At 49.2% G+C, this 20,504-nt stretch overlaps 1 protein-coding gene across 4 annotated transcripts in view; it reads right to left on the bottom strand.

Annotated features, from left to right (window-relative positions):
* LOC140426372 (tetratricopeptide repeat protein 7A-like) overlaps positions 1-20,504 on the bottom strand; it is a 515,720-nt gene that overhangs the window by 164,394 nt on the left and 330,822 nt on the right. For all 4 annotated transcript variants that reach the window (XM_072511044.1, XM_072511055.1, XM_072511074.1 and 1 more), the window contains one exon: positions 15,251-15,396. In XM_072511044.1, coding sequence (XP_072367145.1) covers positions 15,251-15,396 — 146 coding nt within the window. The remainder of the gene's footprint in view (positions 1-15,250; positions 15,397-20,504) is intronic.

The raw sequence follows: 20,504 nt of genomic DNA, 5'->3' as shown, positions 1-20,504 counted from the left end.
AGGCAGCATGGAGGCAGTGGGCGCAAGAGCAGCAGGAGCTTCTCCAGTGCTGTTTTAAGGAACTGAAAGCAGAGCTGCTGGAGCCGATGAAGGCTTCAATTGATAAGCTACTGGAGACCCAGACAGCCCAAGGGGCGGCGATCCGGGTGGTCCGGCAGAAGGTCTCGGAGAACGAGGACGAGATTCTGGGCCTGGCGATGAAGGTGGAAGCACACGAGGCGCTCCACAAGAAATGGCAGGCGAGGTTCGAGGAGATGGAAAACCGGTCGAGGCGGAAGAACCTGCGGATCCTGGGTCTCCCGGAGGGGCTGAAGGGGCCGGATGTGGGGGCCTACATGGTCACCATGCTGAATTCGCTGATGGGAGTGAAAGGAATTCAGGACCGGCATGTTCCTGTGAGGAAGAAGGATAAATACGGCAATTTTCGGGAACCTTGGATAACGAGAGATATTGTAGGCCTCGTCAAAAAGAAAAAGGAGGCATTTGTCAGGGCTAAAAGGCTGGGAACAGACGAAGCCTGTGTGGAATATAAGGAAAGTAGGAAGGAACTTAAGCAAGGAGTCAGGAGGGCTAGAAGGGGTCACGAAAAGTCATTGGCAAATAGGGTCAAGGAAAATCCCAAGGCTTTTTACACGTACATAAAAAGCAAGAGGGTAGCCAGGGAAAGGGTTGGCCCACTGAAGGATAGGCAAGGGAACCTATGTGTGGAGCCAGAGGAAATGGGCGAGGTACTAAATGAATACTTTGCATCAGTATTCACCAAAGAGAAGGAATTGGTAGATGTTGAGTCTGGAGAAGGGTGTGTCGATAGCCTGGGTCACATTGAGATCCAGAAAGACGAGGTGTTGGGCGTCTTAAAAAATATTAAGGTAGTTAAGTCCCCAGGGCCTGATGGGATCTACCCCAGAATACTGAAGGAGGCTGGAGAGGAAATTGCTGAGGCCCTGACAGAAGTCTTTGGATCCTCACTGTCTTCAGGTGATGTCCCGGAGGACTGGAGAATAGCCAATGTTGTTCCTCTGTTTAAGAAGGGTAGCAAGGATAATCCAGGGAACTACAGGCCGGTGAGCCTTACTTCAGTGGTAGGGAAATTACTGGAGAGAATTCTTCGAAACAGGATCTACTCCCATTTGGAAGCAAATGGACGTATTAGTGAGAGGCAGCATGGTTTTGTGAAGGGGAGGTCGTGTCTCACTAACTTGATAGAGTTTTTCGAGGAGGTCACAAAGATGATTGATGCAGGTAGGGCAGTGGATGTTGTCTGTATGGACTTCAGTAAGGCCTTTGACAAGGTCCCTCATGGTAGACTAGTACAAAAGGTGAAGTCACACGGGATCAGGGGTGAGCTGGCAAGGTGGATACAGAACTGGCTAGGTCATAGAAGGCAGAGAGTAGCAATGGAAGGATGCTTTTCTAATTGGAGGGCTGGGCCAGTGGTATTCCGCAGGGATCAGTGCTGGGACCTTTGCTGTTTGTAGTATATATAAATGATTTGGAGGAAAATGTAACTGGCCTGATTAGTAAGTTTGCAGACGACACAAAGGTTGGTGGAATTGCGGATAGCGATAAGGACTCTCAGAGGATACAGCAGGATTTAGATTGTTTGGAGACTTGGGCGGAGAGATGGCAGATGGAGTTTAATCCGGACAAATGTGAGGTAATGCATTTTGGAAGGTCTAATGCAGGTAGGGAATATACAGTGAATGGTAGAACCCTCAAGAGTATTGAAAGTCAGAGAGATCTAGGAGTACAGGTCCACAGGTCACTGAAAGGGCAACACAGGTGGAGAAGGTAGTCAAGAAGGCATACGGCATGCTTGCCTTCATTGGCCGGGGCATTGAGTATAAGAATTGGCAAGTCATGTTGCAGCTGTATAGAACCTTAGTTAGGCCACACTTGGAGTATAGTGTTCAATTCTGGTCGCCACACTACCAGAAGGATGTGGAGGCTTTAGAGAGGGTGCAGAAGAGATTTACCAAAATGTTGCCTGGTATGGAGGGCATTAGCTATGAGGAGTGGTTGAATAAACTCGGTTTGTTCTCACTGGAACAACGGAGGTTGAGGGGCGACCTGATAGAGGTCTACAAAATTATGAGGGGCATAGACAGAGTGGATAGTCAGAGGCTTTTCCCCAGGGTAGAGGGGTCAATTACTAGGGGGCATAGGTTTAAGGCGAGAGGGGCAAGGTTTAGAGTAGATGTACGAGGCAAGTTTGTTTACACAGAGGGTAGTGGGTGCCTGGACCTCGCTACCGGAGGCAGGAACGATAGTGACATTTAAGGGGCATCTTGACAAATACATGACTAGGATGGGAATAGATGGATACGAACCCAGGAAGTGTAAAAGATTGTAGTTTAGATGGACAGCATGGTCGGCACGGGCTTGGAGGGCCGAAGGGCCTGTTCCTGTGCTGTACATTTCTTTGTTCTTTGTTCTTTGAGTGGGGGCCTTTCAGGGGCCCTTGGAGCTGGAGGGGGCCCACCGAGTGCTGGCGAGGAGGCCCAGGCCCAGTGAGCAGCCGCGGGCGGTGCTGATGCGGTTCCACCGGTTTGCTGATCGGGAGTGCGTGTTAAGGTGGGCCAAGAAGGAGCGGAGCAGCAGGTGGGAGAACGCGGAGGTCCGGATCTACCAGGATTGGAGCGCGGAGGTGGTGAAGAAGAGGGCCGGTTACAACCGGGCGAAGGCAGTGCAGCACAGGAAGGGGGTGAAGTTCGGTATGCTGCAGCCGGCACGTCTGTGGGTCACCTATAAGGACCGACACCATTATTTCAAGTCCCCGGAGGAGGCGTGGGCCTTTGTTCAGGCCGAAAAACTGGACTCGGACTAAGGGTCGGGGACGAGGGGTCGTGGTGGAGGGATGGTTGGGGATTGTTGTGTTGTGTTTCGAGGGGGGGTTCTTTGTTTTTCGGGAGTTCATTGGGCATTGTTTTGATTAGGTCCGCCGGTTGGGCTCGTGGGGGGGGGGGGGGGGGGGGTTAGGTAAACTGCTTGGGGGGGGTTGATGGTGGGTTGGGGAGAGGCCTGAGTTGGGGGTAGTGGGACCGGGCCTGAAAAGGGAGCTGTGCCAGAGGAGGCGGGGCCAGGTGAGTGGAAAACGCGGGCTTTTTCCCGTGCTTGGGGTTGAAGGGGCGGGGCCGGAGGTGGGAAGCATGGGTTTTTCTCCCGCGCTGGGAGTGGAATGGATGAGAGCCTGCTGGTGGACAAGGGGGGGGAGGGGAAGTTCCACACTGGGGGGGGGGGGGGGTGTCGATGGAGCGGCGGGAGTGGCCGGGGTCAGCAGGAGTCAGCTGACTTAAGGGAGTGCAATGGCGGGAGCAATGCAGCTTGGGGGGGACCTAGCTGGGGGGGGTAACCGGGTTGCTGGTGGAATGGCCAACGGGGAGCTGGAGTTGGTAGAGGCGGTCGGGGCGGGGGTCTGCCGCTGTGGGGAACTGGTCGTGCGGGGGGCGCGGGCACGTGGCTGGCCTAGGAAGGGCTATGGCTAGTCGGCGGGGGAGGGGGGTGAGTAGCCCCCTATCCGGCTGATAACATGGAATGTAAGGGGACTGAATGGGCCGATCAAGCGGGCCCGGGTGTTCGCGCACCTGAAGGGGTTGAAGGCGGATGTGGCCATGCTTCAGGAGACGTACCTGAGGGTGGCGGATCAGGTAAGGTTGAGAAAGGGGTGGGTCGGGCAGGTGTTTCATTCGGGATTGGATGCAAAAAATCGGGGGGGTGTGGCGATCTTGGTGGGGAAGAGAGTGTCGTTCGAGGCGTCGAGCATTGTGGCAGACAGTGGCGGTAGGTATGTGATGGTAAGTGGCAAGCTGCAGGGGGAGCGAGTGGTGTTGGTCAATGTATACGCCCCGAATTGGGACGATGCGGGGTTCATGCGGCGTATGCTGGGCCGGATTCCGGACCTGGAGACAGGGGGTCTGATAATGGGGGAGGGGATTTCAACACAGTGCTGGACCCAGCACTGGATCGCTCTAGGTCTAGGATGGGCAGGAGGCCGGCGGCAGCCAAGGTGCTGAGGGGGTTCATGGACCAGATGGGAGGGGTGGACCCATGGAGGTTTGCGAGGTCGGGGGCCAGGTAATTTTCATTCTTCTCCCTTGTCCACAAGGCCTACTCCCGGATTGACTTTTTTGTCATGAGCAGAGCACTGATTCCGAGGATGGAGGATACGGAGTGCTCGGCGATAGCCATTTCTGATCATGCTCCGCACTGGGTGGACCTCGAGTTGGGGGAGGAGAGGGACCAGCGCCCACTGTGGCGCCTAGAGGTGGGGTTGTTGGCGGACGAGGAGGCGAGCGGGCGGGTCCGGGGTGTATAGAGAGGTAACTGGAGGCTAATGACAATGGGGAGGTACAAGTGGGGGTGGTCTGGGAGGCGCTGAAGGCGGTGGTCAGAGGAGTGCTGGTCTCCAGTAGGGCACACAAGGAGAGGGGGGGAGAGGAGAGAGAGGGAGAGGTTGGTGGGGGAGATGGTGAGGGTGGACAGGAGGTACGCGGAGGTCCTGGAGGAGGGATTGCTTAGGGAGCGGAGTAGCCTCCAGGCTGAGTTCGATTTGTTGACCACCAGGAAGGCGGAGGCGCAGTGGAGGAAGGAGCAGGGGGTGGTATATGAATACGGAGAAAAGGCGAGAGGCAGCTAGGGTGATCAGGGGAGTTAGGGATGGAGGAGGGAGCATGGTGCGAAGTGCGGTGGGTATCAATGGGGTCTTCAGGGACTTCTACGAGGAACTGTACCGGTCTGAGCCCCCACTGGAGGAGGGAGGGATGGGTCGCTTCCTGGACCGGCTGAGGTTTCCGAGGGTGGAGGAGGGGCAGGTGGCAGGGTTGGTGGCACCGGTTCTGTTGGAGGAGTTGGTCAAAGGGATAGGGAACATGCAGGCGGGGAAGGCACCGGGGCCGGATGGGTTCCCGGTTGAATTTTACAAGAAGTATTTGGACCTGCTGGGCCCGCTGTTGGTAAGGACCTTCAACGAGGCAAGGGAAGGGGGGGGGCTCTGCCACCGACGATGTCTAGAGCGCCTTTTATTGGGTGGAATGGGGGTTCCTGTGGGAGGTGTTGGAAAGGTTCGGGTTTGGGGAGGGGTTCGTCAGGTGGGTGAGGCTGCTATATGAGGCCCCGGTGGCGAGTGTGGCCACGAACAGAAGGAGGTCAGAGTATTTCTGACTACACCGGGGGACGAGGCAGGGGTGTCCCCTGTCCCCTCTGCTCGTTGTGCTGGCGATTGAACCCCTGGCCATGGCGTTGAGGGAGTCGAGGAACTGGAGGGGGCTGGTGCGGGGTGGGGAGGAGCATCGGGTGTCTTTCTATGCGGATGATTTGCTGCTATATGTGGCGGACCTGGTGAGGGGAATGCCGGAGGTGATGAGGATCCTTAGGGAGTGTGGGGATTTCTCCGGGTACAAGCTTAATATGGGGAAGAGCGAGTTGTTCGTAGTGCACCCAGGGGACCAGGAGAGGGGGATTGGTGAGCTCCCGCTAAAAAGGACGGAGAGGAGTTTCAGGTACCTGGAGGTCCAGGTGGCTCGGAGCTGGGGGGCCCTGCATAAGCTTAACTTCACGAGGCTGATGGAGCGGATAGAGGAGGAGTTTAAGAGGTGGGACGTGCTGCCACTCTCCCTGGCGGGTAGGGTGAAGTCAGTTAAAATGACGGTGCTCTGGTTTTTGTTCCTGTTCCAGTGCCTCCCCATCCTAATCCCTAAGGCCTTCTTTAGGCGGGTTAACAGGTTCGTTATGGGGTTTCTGTGGGCGCAGAAGACCCCGAGGGTGAGAAGGGTGTTCCTGGAGCGGTGCAGGGATCGGGGGGGGGGGTTGGCGCTGCCTAACGTCTGTGGGTATTATTGGGCCGCCAACGTGGTGATGGTGCGTAAGTGGGTGATGGAGGGGGAGGGGGTGGCATGGAAGAGGCTGGAGGCCTGTGTGGGCACGAGCCGGGAGGCACTGGTGAAGGCGCCGCTGCCGCTTCCTCCAATGAGGTATACCACGAGCCCAGTGGTGGCGGATACCCTCAAAATCTGGCGGCAATGGAGACATCACAGGGGGGAGGTGGGGGCCTCGATGTGGGCCCCGATTCGGGGGAACAACCAGTTTGTCCCGGGGAGGATGGACGGAGGGTTCCTGAGCTGGCACAGGGCAGGTATTAAAAGGATGGGGGACCTGTTTGTGGACGGGAAGTTCGCGAGCCTGGGTGAGCGGGAGGAGAAATTTGGGCTCCCCCGGGGGAACACCTTCAGATATATGCAGGTAAGGGCGTTTGTTCGGCGGCAGGTGGTGGAGTTCCCACTGTTGTCGCCACGCAGGGTCCAGGACAGGGTGCTGTCGGGGGTGTGGGTTGGGGAGGGGAGGATCTCGGCAAAGTATCAGGTGATGCAGGAGGAGGAGGAGGCCTCGGTGGAGAAGCTAAAGGGTAAGTGGGAGGAGGAGTTGGAAAAGGAGATTGACGAGGGGACGTGGGCGGGTGCCCTGGGGAGAATGAACTCTTCCTCCTCTTGCGCGAGGCTCAGCCTCATACAATTTAAGGTGCTGCATAAGGCTCACATGACCGGGACAAGGATGAGCCGGTTTTTTGAGGGTGAGGACAGGTGTGTTCAGTGCTTAGGGAGCCCAGCAAACTACACCCACATGTTCTGGGCGTGCCCAGCGCTGGAGGACTTTTGGAAGGGTGTAGCGAGGACGGTGTCGAGGGTGGTAGGTTCCAGGGTCAAGCCGGGCTGGGGGCTCGCAATATTTGGAGTGGCAGAGGAGCCGGGAGTGCAGGAGGCGAAAGAGGCCGGTATTCTGGCCTTTGGGTCCCTGGTAGCCCGGCGAAGGATTCTTCTTCAGTGGAAGGATGCGAGGCCTCCAAGCGTGGAATCCCAGATCAACGATATGGTGGAGTTTATTAAATTGGAGAGGGTGAAATTTGCCTTAAGGGGATTGGTGCAAGGGTTCTTCAGGCGGTGGCAACCGTTCCTAGACTTCCTGGCAGAACGTTAGAAGACGGTCAGCAGCAGCAGCAACCCGGGGGCCGGGGGGTTGGTTTGTTTTTCTTGAGGGGGGGCGTGTATATTTGCCTCTGTGTTAATGAAGGCTGTTAATTTATTATTTATGTATATGGGGGGGGGGGGGGTTCTTTCTATATTTTGTTGGTATTTTGTGAAAATTTGAATAAAAATTATTATTTTTTTAAACTGGTTAAACGATAATCCTTTTATTATGTTTGACCAAGTCCAGATGCACGCAATGTTTTTAGTAGAAATGTGGAGGAATAAACACAATTTCTCCATTTCTCTCTAGGTAGAGACAGAACTATGTCAATGTTGTCAATTCAACTCTCTAAAACCATCACAGAAAGCTCAGTATCTTTATCGGTCACTAGTCAAGCACACTGTCCTTGCTGGCTGACGACAAGTGCTACTGTGAAAGTAAAAACTCTAATCATATTAAAGCAACTCATAACCACACATTGTTACGATCCTCGTGGAGGATCTGTGAACCAAAATAACAAATTTACTGAATGATCCCCAAATTAAGACATTATCAACAAGATTCCACTTTTTAATTTAACAAATCAGAACCGATGCAAATTAAACAAATGATACAAATGAGGCAAATGATAGTTCAAATAAAAAGGTAAATTTCCCTTTACATAGATGCTGCAACAAAGGTGCATCTTACACAATCACAAACACCGACATCACTCCCGACACAAACGTAGCACCACATGCAATGTCACAGTATTTCCAACTCAATTAATTTGGCCTTTGAATTATGTGGAAATCTGGAATGCACTGCCTGGAAGGGTAGTTGAGACAGGAAACCTGACAATCTTTAAAAGTACTTGGATGAGTGATGCACTCTCAATTACGACGAGATGAGAGTAGAGAGTAATCGAGGCTTTATTACGCAGAGATGTGTTGCCTCCTACAGCTGCTGCCGAAATGGCTGCAGCTCGGTGAGCACACACATTTATACTTTTTTGTTGGTTATAACTTGATGGGCTGAAGGGCCTCTTCTGTACTGTATGATTCTAAAATGGCTTCGAAGAAATTTCTAAATAAAAAATTAAATCGAGGGTATCAAACGTATCAAAACAGAACTCCTATGTGCTTGTCAAATTTTAAACCGACTGATTTAATCTCATGGACAGAACAGATGGTCAGATGTGAACCACAGTTTTGAATCATCTGAATTTGGTTTTACAGATGAGAGGAACTTGGCGTGGGACTCTCTCATTAGCAATGCATCTCCTGACCATCTGTTAATACACAAGCTACCTTACCTCTCCTATTTGTTAGTATTACAGGTGAACAGGATACACAAGTAAAGTTGCCACAAGCAATAAGAATAATGTCACAGAGGCATCAAAGTACATGACATTACAGGAAGAAAAATACCATAATCTGTAGGGTCTCATGTAAAACATGCACTATACAAAGGAATGATCACATTTGTAATAATCCATTGAGTTATCAGCTCGGGAAGCATTTTTAAAAAAAACTTCAGATCACGGCATTTACTTCTGCAATTAAAGAGTGTTTACACCTCATCCATCCATGGTTAACTCTGATATTCTTCCCTGTCGACTAAGTTCCCCATTCTCAGCAATCCTGTGTGGAAAGATGGAGGTTCTCCCAGCTGGCACAGGGAATGATGGAAGACAAGGAAGATTGAGCAGTGTAATAATTCCAGGAGACGCAGGTAAAAAGGAAAAGCATGTTTATTTCCCAAATTAAATAATGCTGCAGTCACGTTATAAAAAGCAAATGACATAGCCCAGGACTATCAGGAAATGCCAGTCCGGGTTTGGGGCTGATATTTAAGGGCTTGCTGTTGAGCCTCTTTCGGGCAAGCATGTGTCCGCTCAACACGGAAACTCATATTCCACAAACCCTATGGGGAGATCAATCAGCAATCCCTCGGTCTTCATGAGGGTTAAAACATCCCTTCCCCGTCAAGTCCATTTCATCCCTTCACTCCAACTGCAGTGGGGCCTCAACCGCCTTTTGGCGCTAGACCTAGGGTCTGTGGCAGGTGGAGCCAGATCGACGGGCGTGAAGCGGACCCGGGACCTCCGCTGTATTGACAAGCGCCTAAGGGTTACGGAAGGGGGCTCCTCCTCGGTGCTTGCCTCAAGAAGCAAACCAGTATCCTTAGCCTCCATCTCAGATCCCGAATCCCCACTGTCAGGGAATGACCCAGGCAATAGGCTGAAACCCTGTGCCAGAGGTAGCTGTGACTGGCTGGGGGGGGGGGGGGGGGGGGGGGGGGGGGGGGGGTCGTTTCCACTGGAGTGAGCTCCCTACTCCTCAGGTGGTCCAGGTGCTTTTTCACTGCCTTTCCTTGGATCTTGACTTAATAGGAGACAGGCCCAGTCTTCTCCAACATGACTGCAGGGACCCAGCTGGAGCTGAAACCTTGCGTCCAGCCACTCAAATTCAAATCTGTGGTTATTACAAATCGGCGCCCACACCAAGGCAGCCCCCAGCCCCAAAAGCTGCCGCCACTGCCCCCACACCCTTAGGGCCAACACCACCACTGGGCCACAGAGTACCTGGCCGGTGAGAAAGGTAACGACATCAACACCAAAGCCATTAAACACGTACCCCTACACGATGCAGCCTCCATCCATCCCAACACTGATCCCTTCCCCAAGGCCCATTTCCTAACCATAGCAATATTTGCCGCACATTAGTAATTCATCATATTCAACAACGCCAGCTCCGCTCCACCCCCCCCCCCCCACCTCCCGCTCCAAGAAAGCCTTCTGAACCCACGTGGCCTTCCCTGCACACACAAATCCAGAGATCAGCCGCTTAACCTTCCTAAAAAACAACTTGGGGACGAAGATTGGGAGTTTCTGAAACACAAACAGAAACCTTGGCAGCACCGTCATTTTTATTGTTTGCACCCGCCCTGCCAGCAACAGCGGCAGCACATCCCACCTCTTAAAATCCGCCCTCATCTGCCCCACCAACTGAGCCAGGTTCAGCTTGAGCAACAGCCTAGCTCCGCGCCACCTGGATACCCAAATACCTAAAACCCGCCCCAAATGTAGCTGCTTGCGAGCATCTACACCTTGGATACTCCGGGGTGACCATTGTGTAACTCCATTAAAATTGGGCACCAATCTGGGTGGGAACCAACTACCTGGGACCCCCACAGGATAATACCATCTTCAACTCTTAAATCCTGTCTTTTCATGAGGAAGGGTGCCATGTTGTCCGTGGGGTGTCCTTGGACTCTGCAACTGAGGATCATATGGCGCAACTTAGGACAATGTGGGGTCCTTCCGCGTCCACGCTTTAATCTGTTTTACGGATACTGGCAAGGTATCTAAAAGGTTTTTCATCTTGACTACTTCCGACGCCGGCCAACAAGCTAAATTATTGGTCAGCGAGAGGCAACTCCAAGCAGCCACGTTGGCAATACGCCTTCCAGGGTGGTGCTGGAGGGAGTTTTCATAGGCCGCCAGTAACAAGGCCCAATTCTGGATCCAAGCTGAGGCGATGGGAGAATTGCTCTGTCTTATTTTGAAAAGTCCCAGCAAAGGCTGGTCATCTGTTATGATTACACAATGTCAGCCGTAGACATAATGGGAGAACTTTTCGCACCAAAAATGACGAGCAACCCTTACTTTTCAATCTGCAAATAACACTGCTCAGGGTCCTGGATGTGTATGGAATGGGACTCTCTGTACTATCGTACCATCGATGTGAGAGGACTATATCGACTCCATATGGAGAGGCATCATACGTCAGTATTATTTATTTCAGGGGTCGTAGTGAGCCAGTTTATTTGAGAAAGTCATTGCCGTTTTATGTTCATGAACGCTGCATCCTGTGGTGCCTGCATAATCACCTTTGATGTTTTTTCAGTAACATGTGCTGGGGTGACAATAAAGCGGCCACATTTGTGATATTTTTCCATAGTAATTTATCAGATCTAAAAAGGATTTCAACTCTGTTGTACTTCGCGGAGTCAATGCCTGTTTGTTGGCCTTGACTTCTCCTCCACAGGATGTAGGCCTTTCCTATCTAGCCAGTACCCTAGGGAGATCATTTTGCCTACCTGATTAAGAAGCATGCCTGAGTTGGAAAATTATGTCAAGACCTCCTCCAGGTTTGTTCACTGCTGGAGTTCAGTGGCCCCTATGATTAACATGCTGTTGTGATATAGAGATTCATGGAATTTACAGTACAGAAGGCCAATCGGTCCATCGAGTCTGCACCGGCTCTTGGAAAGAGCACCCTACTTATGCACTCGCCTCCACCCTATCCCTGTAACCCAGTAACCCCACCTCACCTTTTTGGACACTTAGGAGCAATTTAGCATGACCAATCCACCTAACCAGCACATCTTTGGACTGTGGGAGGAAACCGGAGCACCCGGAGGAAAACCACGCAGACACGGGGAGAAAGTGCAAACTCCACACAGACAGTCACCCGAGGCCAGAATTAAACCTGGGATCCTAGAGCTGGGAGGCAACAGTGCTAACCACTGTGCTACACTGGAGAATATTTTCCATGAGATGCTGAAAGTTGGAACATGCCAACGAGACACCAAGGACAGGCATGTCCTTTCGTACAGGCCCTTATGGATGATAATTGTAATGTACTTTCTGGATGTTTCATATATGGGTGGCGCGGTATCACAGTGATCAGCACTGTTGCTTCACAGCGTCAGGACCTGGGTTCGATTCCTGCTGGATCACTGTCAGCACGGAGTCTGCACATTCTCCCCGTGTCTGCATGGGGTTTCCTTTGGGTGCTCCGGTTTCCTCCCACAAGTCCCCAAGACGTGCTTGTTAGGTGAATTGGACATTCTGAATTCTCCCTCATTGTAACCAAACAGGCACTGTAGCGTGGCGACTAGGGCCTTTTCACAATAACTTCATTGCACTGTTAATGTAAGCCTCCTTGTGACACTATTAAAGATTATTATTATTAGTTTGAGCTGGAGGCAGGCATAGCTCATATCCAGTTTTGGGAAAGTTTGACCACCTGCTAATTTGGCGTGCAAATCCTCTATGGATTACTGCTAAACGTCTATCAGGTCGCCCCTCAGCCTCTCTAATCTCTCTAGGGAGAACAATCCCAGTTTATTCAATCTCTCTTCATAGCTAATACCCACCATACCAGGCAACAATTGGTAAACCTTTTCTGTAATCTCTCCAAAGCATTCACGCCCTTCTGGTAGTGCGGTGACCAGAATTGGACACAGTATTCATAATGTGGCCTAACCAATGTTCTATATAACTGTAACACAATTTTCAAGCCCCGTCCTATGAAGGAAAGCATGCCATAAGCTTTTTTTTTTAACCACCATTTCCACCTGTGCCGCCACCTTAAGGATCTATGGACCTGCACGCCCAGATCTCTCTATGTCTCTATGCGCCTGATGGTTCTGCCATTTATTTTATAGCTCCCACCTGAATTGATCTACCAAAATGCATCACCTCGCATTTGTCCGGGTTAAATTCGCCAATGTAATAATTCCAGCCGGTGCAAACTAAAAGGCAAAGCAGGTTTCTTTCCTAATTTAAGTAAAGCCGCAGTGTACAAAAGTCCCGGCCCGGGACTATTGAGAATTGCTGGCCCAGGATCTGGGAGTCGATTGACTGGCCAACAGCTCTCCAGTTCCTGCAATAACAGTGCTGCAGTGGCTGAGAGAGGAACTGCAAGGAGCTGCCTGAGACAAAGGCAGGGTCTTTCTGGCCCCTTCCCCATAGTTGGTTTATCGGCAGCGGAGGCAGTTCGCCATTGACCTACAGTGGATTCTTCCAGTTTGCCAAAGTCAATGGTCATTTGCATCACTCACAGCCGGGAACCCACCGCGGGGAATCGCCTTCGGCGGGAGCGCAAAATCTCACTGGCAGGAAAATCCCAGTCAAAGTCCCGGGAATCGGAGACCCAAGTAAATGTGAGGGGTCCCAGGGGAAAGGACGGTTGGGAGGGAGGTCCTGAGGTCTTTTGGCCAGGGCACCCCTAATCAGAAGGGGATCACTGATGAAGGCCTCGCCCCCTGCCCGAGATCTAATTCTCTTTATTTTCATGATGTAGAGATGCCGGTGTTGGATTGCGGTGGGCACAGTAAGAAGTCTTCCAGCACCAGGTTAAAGTCCAACAGGTTCATTTGGAAACACTAGCTTTCGGAGCGAAACTCCTTCATCAGGTGAGAGAAGAGGTAGGTTACACAAACACAGCGTATATAGACAAAGCCAATGATGCAAGATGATACTTTGCAATCTTTGCAGGTAATTAAGTCTTTACAGGTCCAGACGGCGTGACTGGAGAGAGGGTTAATCACAGGTTAAAAAGGAGTGAATTATCACAAGCCAGGACAGTTAGTAGGATTTTGCAAGTTCAGGCCAGATGGTGGGGGGTTAAATGTAGTGAGACATGAATCCACGATCCTGGTTGAGGCCGTACTCAAGCATGCGGGACTTGGCTGTCAATTTCTGGTCGACGATTCTGCGTTGTTGTGCGTCCTGAAGACCGCCTTGGAGAACGCTTACCCGGAGATCAGAGGCTGAATGCCCTTGACTGCTGAAGTGTTCTCCGACTGGAAGGAAACATTCCTGCCTGGTGATTGTCACGCGATGTCCGGTCATCCTTTGTCACAATGTCTACATGGTCTCGCCAATGTACTATATTTCGGGACATCCTATCCTGCAGCGTTTGAGGTAGACAATGTTGGCCGAGTCTCACGAGTATGTTTATTTTCAGGTTTCCCATATGGAGTTTCAACCCGCTCACCAACCTAAAAATGGAGGCAGGGCAGGAAGCGCAATTCATTTAGAGATCACTGCGGGCAGAAACCCGGAAGAAATCTCTTTCCTGAAATTTCACGCTTCCCCCCCCCCCCCCCCCCCCCCCCCAAGCCCCCATGGAAATGTGTGATGTATGCTGTATATCCACGATAGATGCACACTAAATTTGACAGAAAACGTTAGGGATTTTCCATTCCAATACAAATACATTTTTAAATGCACATTAAATCTTAATCGCTGCTAAACAACATCTCTGGGATCAAATATTAGCTTTTACAAGTACGGAATCCTGTTTCTTTATATTTCAATTATTGTTGGAGATGTAAAAAAAAGTATTTTTTCAACTTTTTCTTTCCATCTCTTTTATAAAACTATAAGACATAGGAGCAGAAGTAGGCCATTCGGCCCATTGAGTCTGTTCCACCATACAATGAGATCATGCCTGATTTGATAAAAATCCTCAATTCCACTTTCCTGCCTTATCCCCATAATCCTTGGTTCCTTTACTGATTAAAAATCTATCTCCGCCTTGAACATACTTATCGACCCAGTCTTTACAGCTCTATGAGGTAGAAATCCCCAGATCCACCACCCTCAGGTAGGAAATTCCTACTCATCGCTCTCTTGAATGATGACCCCTTACTCTTGGATTCTGCCCTCTGGTCCTAGACTCGCCACAAGGTGAAACAACCTCTCAGCATCTACATTTTGAGAATAATCCTACATGTCTCAATAAGATAGTCTCTCATTCTTCTAAGCTCCAGTGAGTACAGGCCCCAACCTACTCAACCTCTCCTCATAAGAAAATCCCTCCCTGCCCAGGATCAACCAAGTGAACCTTCTCTGGACTGCCTCTAACGTCAGTACATCTTTCCTCAGATAAGGGGACCAAATTGCTCACAGCGTTCCAGGTGTGGTCTAACTAGTGCCTTGTATAGTTTTGGCAAAACATCCTTATTTCTATACTCCTTTCCCTTTGAAATAAAGGCCAACATTCCATTTGCCTTCCCTATGACCTGCTATTACCTTTCTAGTGACTTGGGTTTGAAAGTGTAAGTGTGTGTATGAATGCTGAGTGAGGACAAGATCTTGTTTGGCTGTGACAACTCTCACATTCAAACAGCTCTTCAAAATTCACAGCACAGATTCATATGTCAAGGACAAGGTCTTGATTGAGATGTCATGGACTGCTGCCATCTATGAAACTGTACCCCAGTGTGACCCATCGTATTCAGGCTGCGAGATTAGTTTTGTTCCTTAATTACTTTCTGACTGTAATATCACAGCGCTGGAAATTTAAATTATAAAACAGAACTTGCAGGAATTCTTCCATCCTGTATATGATTCTCTAATGTTTGACTTTGTGCAGTCCATTCAAACCACTTTATTCACCAATAAAAGTTAGAGCAAAGTCGCGGAGCTTCACGTTCCCGAAAATATGTACAAGTAGATAGCTGGAATACATGAGTAGAAGATTCGATCATAAAATCTCTCCATCCTTCTTACCTGAATCAGCTTCGTGAAAATCGGGGAAAGTGAGGTGATGAACGCTCCGTTTCTCAGCCACTGTGCCCTCAGCTACACTACTCTGAACAGTGCTCCGTTTCTCAGTGAGAGCTCCCTCAGCTAGACTGCTTTCTTTGTCGCAATCGCTGTAAAGAAAAGGAGAGAGATTTGATCACAGGGCTGGCAGCATGATGTTGTTTTCTTTATTTTTAATCCTTCCCTTTCCAGGGCATTTGGGTTTTTTTAATAACAAAAGCAAATTAATGACAATACTGGAATCTGAAACAAAAACAGAAAATACTGGACAATCTCGGCAGATCTGACAGCATCTGTGGAGAGAGAAGGGAGCTAGAGTTTCGGGTTAATCACTCCTATTTACATTCCTTTTGCCTTTCAGTCCTTTACATGTTTGTCAATCTCCACCCACCGCTGGCACCCTATCCAGCCCCACCGCACTACTCCACACCCCTGTCCCACTATAATATAAATCTGCCTGCTGAGGTTGTCCAGTATTTTCCATTTATTAATTTCCCTGGTGACTTCCAGTACCTTGTCCAAGCGGCCATTCTTCATTTGTGAGCACAGTTAATTCAACTACTGGTGAGGAGAGAGGGATAAAACTGCACAACTGAGCCATATACTGTATCCATTCACATGCACCTATTAGCCAGGTTTTCTGGATAGCAAATAGTATTGGGAACAGCTACTAACTTTTCCCCTCTCTAGCTTGGATTATGAAGCTCAATTATAACTCCTGTTGCTTAGCCAGGTAATAGCTGCAGATTGAGCACAAATCATGGATTGATCCGGAGGGTGTCTTGATCTGAATGCCATGTAGTGCAGTTACTTACTGAACCACATGAAGTGACTTAACACCAATTCAATAACTTTAGTCAATCGCCAATAGGAGCTCCACTGCCCAAGTGTCATTTTCCATTACCAAGTGTACACCTTTGTAATAGCTTGATCTGCCTTCTATAAGTGATGAACAAACAACAGGCATTTCTAAGGCTAAATAAAGGAGAAACACACAAGAATATATGTAATAGAAGCAGAAGTAGGTCTTTCAGCCCCTTGAACCTGCTCCACAATTCAATAAGATTATGGCTGGCCTGCTATTGTTTCTAATTCCATATTCCCATCTACTCCCAAAAACCTTCGACTCCCTTGCCTAACAAGAATCTGCCTCCCTCTGCTTTAAAAATATTCAATGACCCCACCTCCACTATCTTCTGCTAGTTCTGGACTCGCCCACAAGAGAAAACATCCTTTCCACGTCCACCTCATCAAGACCATTCAGGATCTTATATACTTCAATCACGTAACCCCTCACTCTTCTAAACTCAAGTGGAAATAAGTCCAACCTGTCTAACCTTTCCTCATAAGGCAACTCACTCATTCCATGTATCAATCTAGTAAACCTCTGCTGAACTGTCTCCAATGCATTTATATTCTTCGTAAGTAAGGATACGAAACCTGCACACAGTATTTGAGACGTGTACTCACCAATGCTCTGTATAACTGAAGCATAACACCCTTACTTTTATGTTCAAGTCCTCTCATAATGAAGGATGGCTTTCTATTAGATTAGTCTTCTTAATTACTTGCTGTATTTGCATATTAACATTCTGTGATTCATGCACTAAAAACCTCTAGATCCCTCCGCACCTCTGAATTTTGCAGTTGTTCTTCATTTAATTAATACTCTGCTTTGTTATTCTTCCTGCCAAAGTGAACGACTTCACATTTTCCCACATTGTACACGCCGGAAAAGAAAGGATCAGGAAGTAATTTTAAAGGTTATCTATGAATGGTGGGTATGTGTACAACAGATCAATGTGATGCATCCAGTGTGTGGGAGAAGAGGACTTTCCATTTTTCTGTGCTAGTTTGCTTCTCATTTTCAGGCTACAAGGCTCGCTAGTAGCAATGCAAAAAAGAGAGCCAAATGTGTACGTCCTTCCCTCCCTGTTAGTACACAGCCTCATCATTTGAAAATCCTTAGCTTTGCGTCAAGGTGACATACAGAAGTTGGGTTCCTCATGGCTCTGGGCGAAAGCTTATTTCAAAGTAACTCAGAGGAGGTTTGGCCCCCAGACATAGTGTGCAGACTGACTGACAATTCAACACACCCTGGCACTCATGAACCAAACTCCCAGCAATTGGCAAATGGCACCCTTGCCTTGTGGATACCTCAGGGGAGATGATGGCTAAGGGAGTAAACCATGACAAAAAATCTGGAGTAGACCCCAAAAGAGGAATGTAACCTTTCCAGAAAATCCTGCAACCAAGTTGGTGCCAAAAACAGTACTTTGCATTCCTTTGGACTCAACTGGAGAGGTTGAGAGGGGGACCCTGACCTTTGTGCAGTCTCCTTAAATTTTAGCCAGGTTTGCAGCCTAGAGAGGGCACTCAATATGTCTGCAGGCCATTAACACAATGCAGGAGTCAGCAGTTACAAGTGCTAACTTGTTTGACAGTGGGAGAGACCATCATGTCTCACTGGTCAGCCACTGCCCATCTCAAGTTGGGCACCTCAAGTCCCTGACGAGAAAAGTATTGACCTGCCATGGTCCATCTGCTTCAATGGTTGCTTGGAACTTTGCTCAACAAGTGGACTGAATCCACCATAATAAACAAACATTCAAAAATATAAAGAAAGAAGATGGCAACTCTTCGAGAGGCAAGCTAGACCGTCAGGACAATGTGCATGAGATTGACAGCCAACTTGCAACTGGTTGATAATGCTCACAAGACTGCCATGATCAACGTGAGAAGTTGATAGGCTGAACACTGACATAGCTTCCTGAGAAGAGACCAGGCTCAATGCGAATGGACCACTAAAAGAAAATAAATTACATGGCTATCTGAGAGGGGAAGAGTTCAGAGGAACTGTGTGAGCAAGATGTAGGGTGAGATTCTCTGGCTTTCCTATCGAGTATTTCCCAGCGATGGGGGGCGACCTGCCACTGGCGGGATCTTCAGATCTAGCAGCTGCCACGGTATTTCCACCCTATGCCACTGGAAATCCCACGGCGGGGGCAGGGGTGGGCTGGTTGGACCAGAAGATCCCACCAACATTAACAGCCAAAAGTTCTCAACCATAGTCTTCCTTTTAAGGACACCGGAATCCACCCCCCCCCCCCCCTCTCAACCCTCCAAATTGGTTCAGAGCATGTTCTATCATCTCAAATAGGGCTAGTGAACCTCATGAGTATCTGTCCTCCCATGCTGTGCTCCACCACAGAGCTGAAAGACCTGCTCTCTGAGGAGCTTGGCACTGATATCAGCAGAATGACAAAGTCAGAACATCTTTGCCTACTGGGGGATATCAATGCAAGATTGGGTGCAGACCACCCTTCTGCCTCGGACATCATAGCCTTGGAAAGATAAATGAGAATTGACTGAAAGTAGCTTTGCTGCTCCCACGAGCTTTGTATAACCACCATCTTCTTTCTGAACAACCCATGCGACAAGGTGTCCTGGTGACATCCAAGATCAGGCTATTGGCACCAGCTGGAATTGATCATCACCAAATGGGACTCTCTTGACAGGATTCTCAACACACGCAGCTACCTCAACGCTGACTGTGATACCGATCACTTCCTGGAATGCATCAGGATAAAGACGCAACTCTTGAAGTTTTTCATTTAAAGTAAACATGCTGCCCTCATATCAACGTCAGCCATTCTGCCAACTCAGATAAAAACCAACAGTTCCTCAACTTAATTGAATGGTGACCTTTGGCATTCCCACAATGGGTGCAGAAGTGAGGTGTGGATAAATGTACACCAGGTCCTCATGAGAGAGTTGTTCTACACTGACGATAACACACTAGCATTCCATAAGACCACAGTCTTATCATTGAAGAAGACTGAGTGACCTTCAGAGATTGTGTACACCACTGCTCGAGAGACAAAGAACAAATAAAAGCACAGTACAGGAACAGGCCCTTCAACCCTCCAAGCCTGCGCCCACCATGCTGCCCGTCTGACCCTAAAACCTTCTACGCATCCGGGGTCTATATCCCTCTATTCCCTTCCTATTCATGTATTTGTCAAGACGCCCGTTGAACGTCACTATCATACTTGCTTGCACCACCTCTTCCAGCAGTGAGTTCCAGACACTCACTACCCTCTGTAAAAAAAACTTCCCTCACACATCTCCTCTAAACTTTGCCCCTCACACCTTAAACATATGCCCCCTAGTGATTGACTCTTCCACCATGGGAAAAAGCTTCTGACTATCCACTCTGTCCATGCCCCTCATGATTTTGTAGACGTCTATCAGGTCGCCCCTCAACCTCTGTCGTTCCAGTGAGAACAAACCGAGTTTATTCAACCTCTCCTCACAGCCAATGCCCTCCACACCAGGCAACATGCTGGTAAACCTCTTCTGTACTCTCTCCAGAGCCTCCACATCCTTCTGGCAGTCTGGCGACCAGAATTGAACACTATAGTCCAAGTGTGACCTAACTAAAGTTCTGTACAGCTGCAGCATGACTCACTAATTTTTATACTCAATGCCCCGGCCCCGGCCGATGAAGGTAAGCATGTGTTGCCACTTTCAGTGACATGTAGCCCTGTGCACCAGATCCCTCTGCCTGTCAATACTCTTAAGGGTATTTACTGTATATTTACTGTATATTTCCCATCTGTATTACTGTATATTTACTGTATATTTCCCATCCAAAATGCATTACCTCACATTTGTCCGGATTAAACTCCATCTGCCATCTCTCCGCCCAAGTCTCCAATCAAACTATATCCTGCTTCATCCTCTGACAGTCCTCATCATTATCGTAATTCCACCAAAATTTGTGTCGTCCGCAAACTTACTAATCAGACCAGTTACATTTTCCTCCAAATCATTTTTATATACTACGAACAACAACGGTCCCAGCACTGATCCCTGCGGAACACCACTAGTCACAGTGCTCCATTCAGAAAAGCACCTTTCCACTGTTACCTTCTGTCTTCTATGACCGAGCCGGTTCTGTATCCATCTTGCCAGCTCACCTCTGATCCTGTGTGACTTCACATTCTGTACCAGTCTGCCATGAAACACCTTGTCAAAGGCTGTACTGAAATCCATGTAGACAACATCAACTGCCCTACTTTCTTCAATCATCTTTGTCACTTCCTTGAAAAACTTGATCAAGTTAGTGAGACACTACCTCTCCTTCACAAAACCATGCTGTCTCTTCGCTAATATGTGCACTTGCTTCCAAATGGAAGTAAATCCTGTCTCGAAG

This window comes from Scyliorhinus torazame, chromosome 1 (genome assembly GCF_047496885.1).
Source record: "Scyliorhinus torazame isolate Kashiwa2021f chromosome 1, sScyTor2.1, whole genome shotgun sequence".
Lineage (NCBI taxonomy): Eukaryota > Metazoa > Chordata > Chondrichthyes > Carcharhiniformes > Scyliorhinidae > Scyliorhinus > Scyliorhinus torazame.
This window is presented reverse-complemented; position numbering and strand designations above follow the sequence as displayed.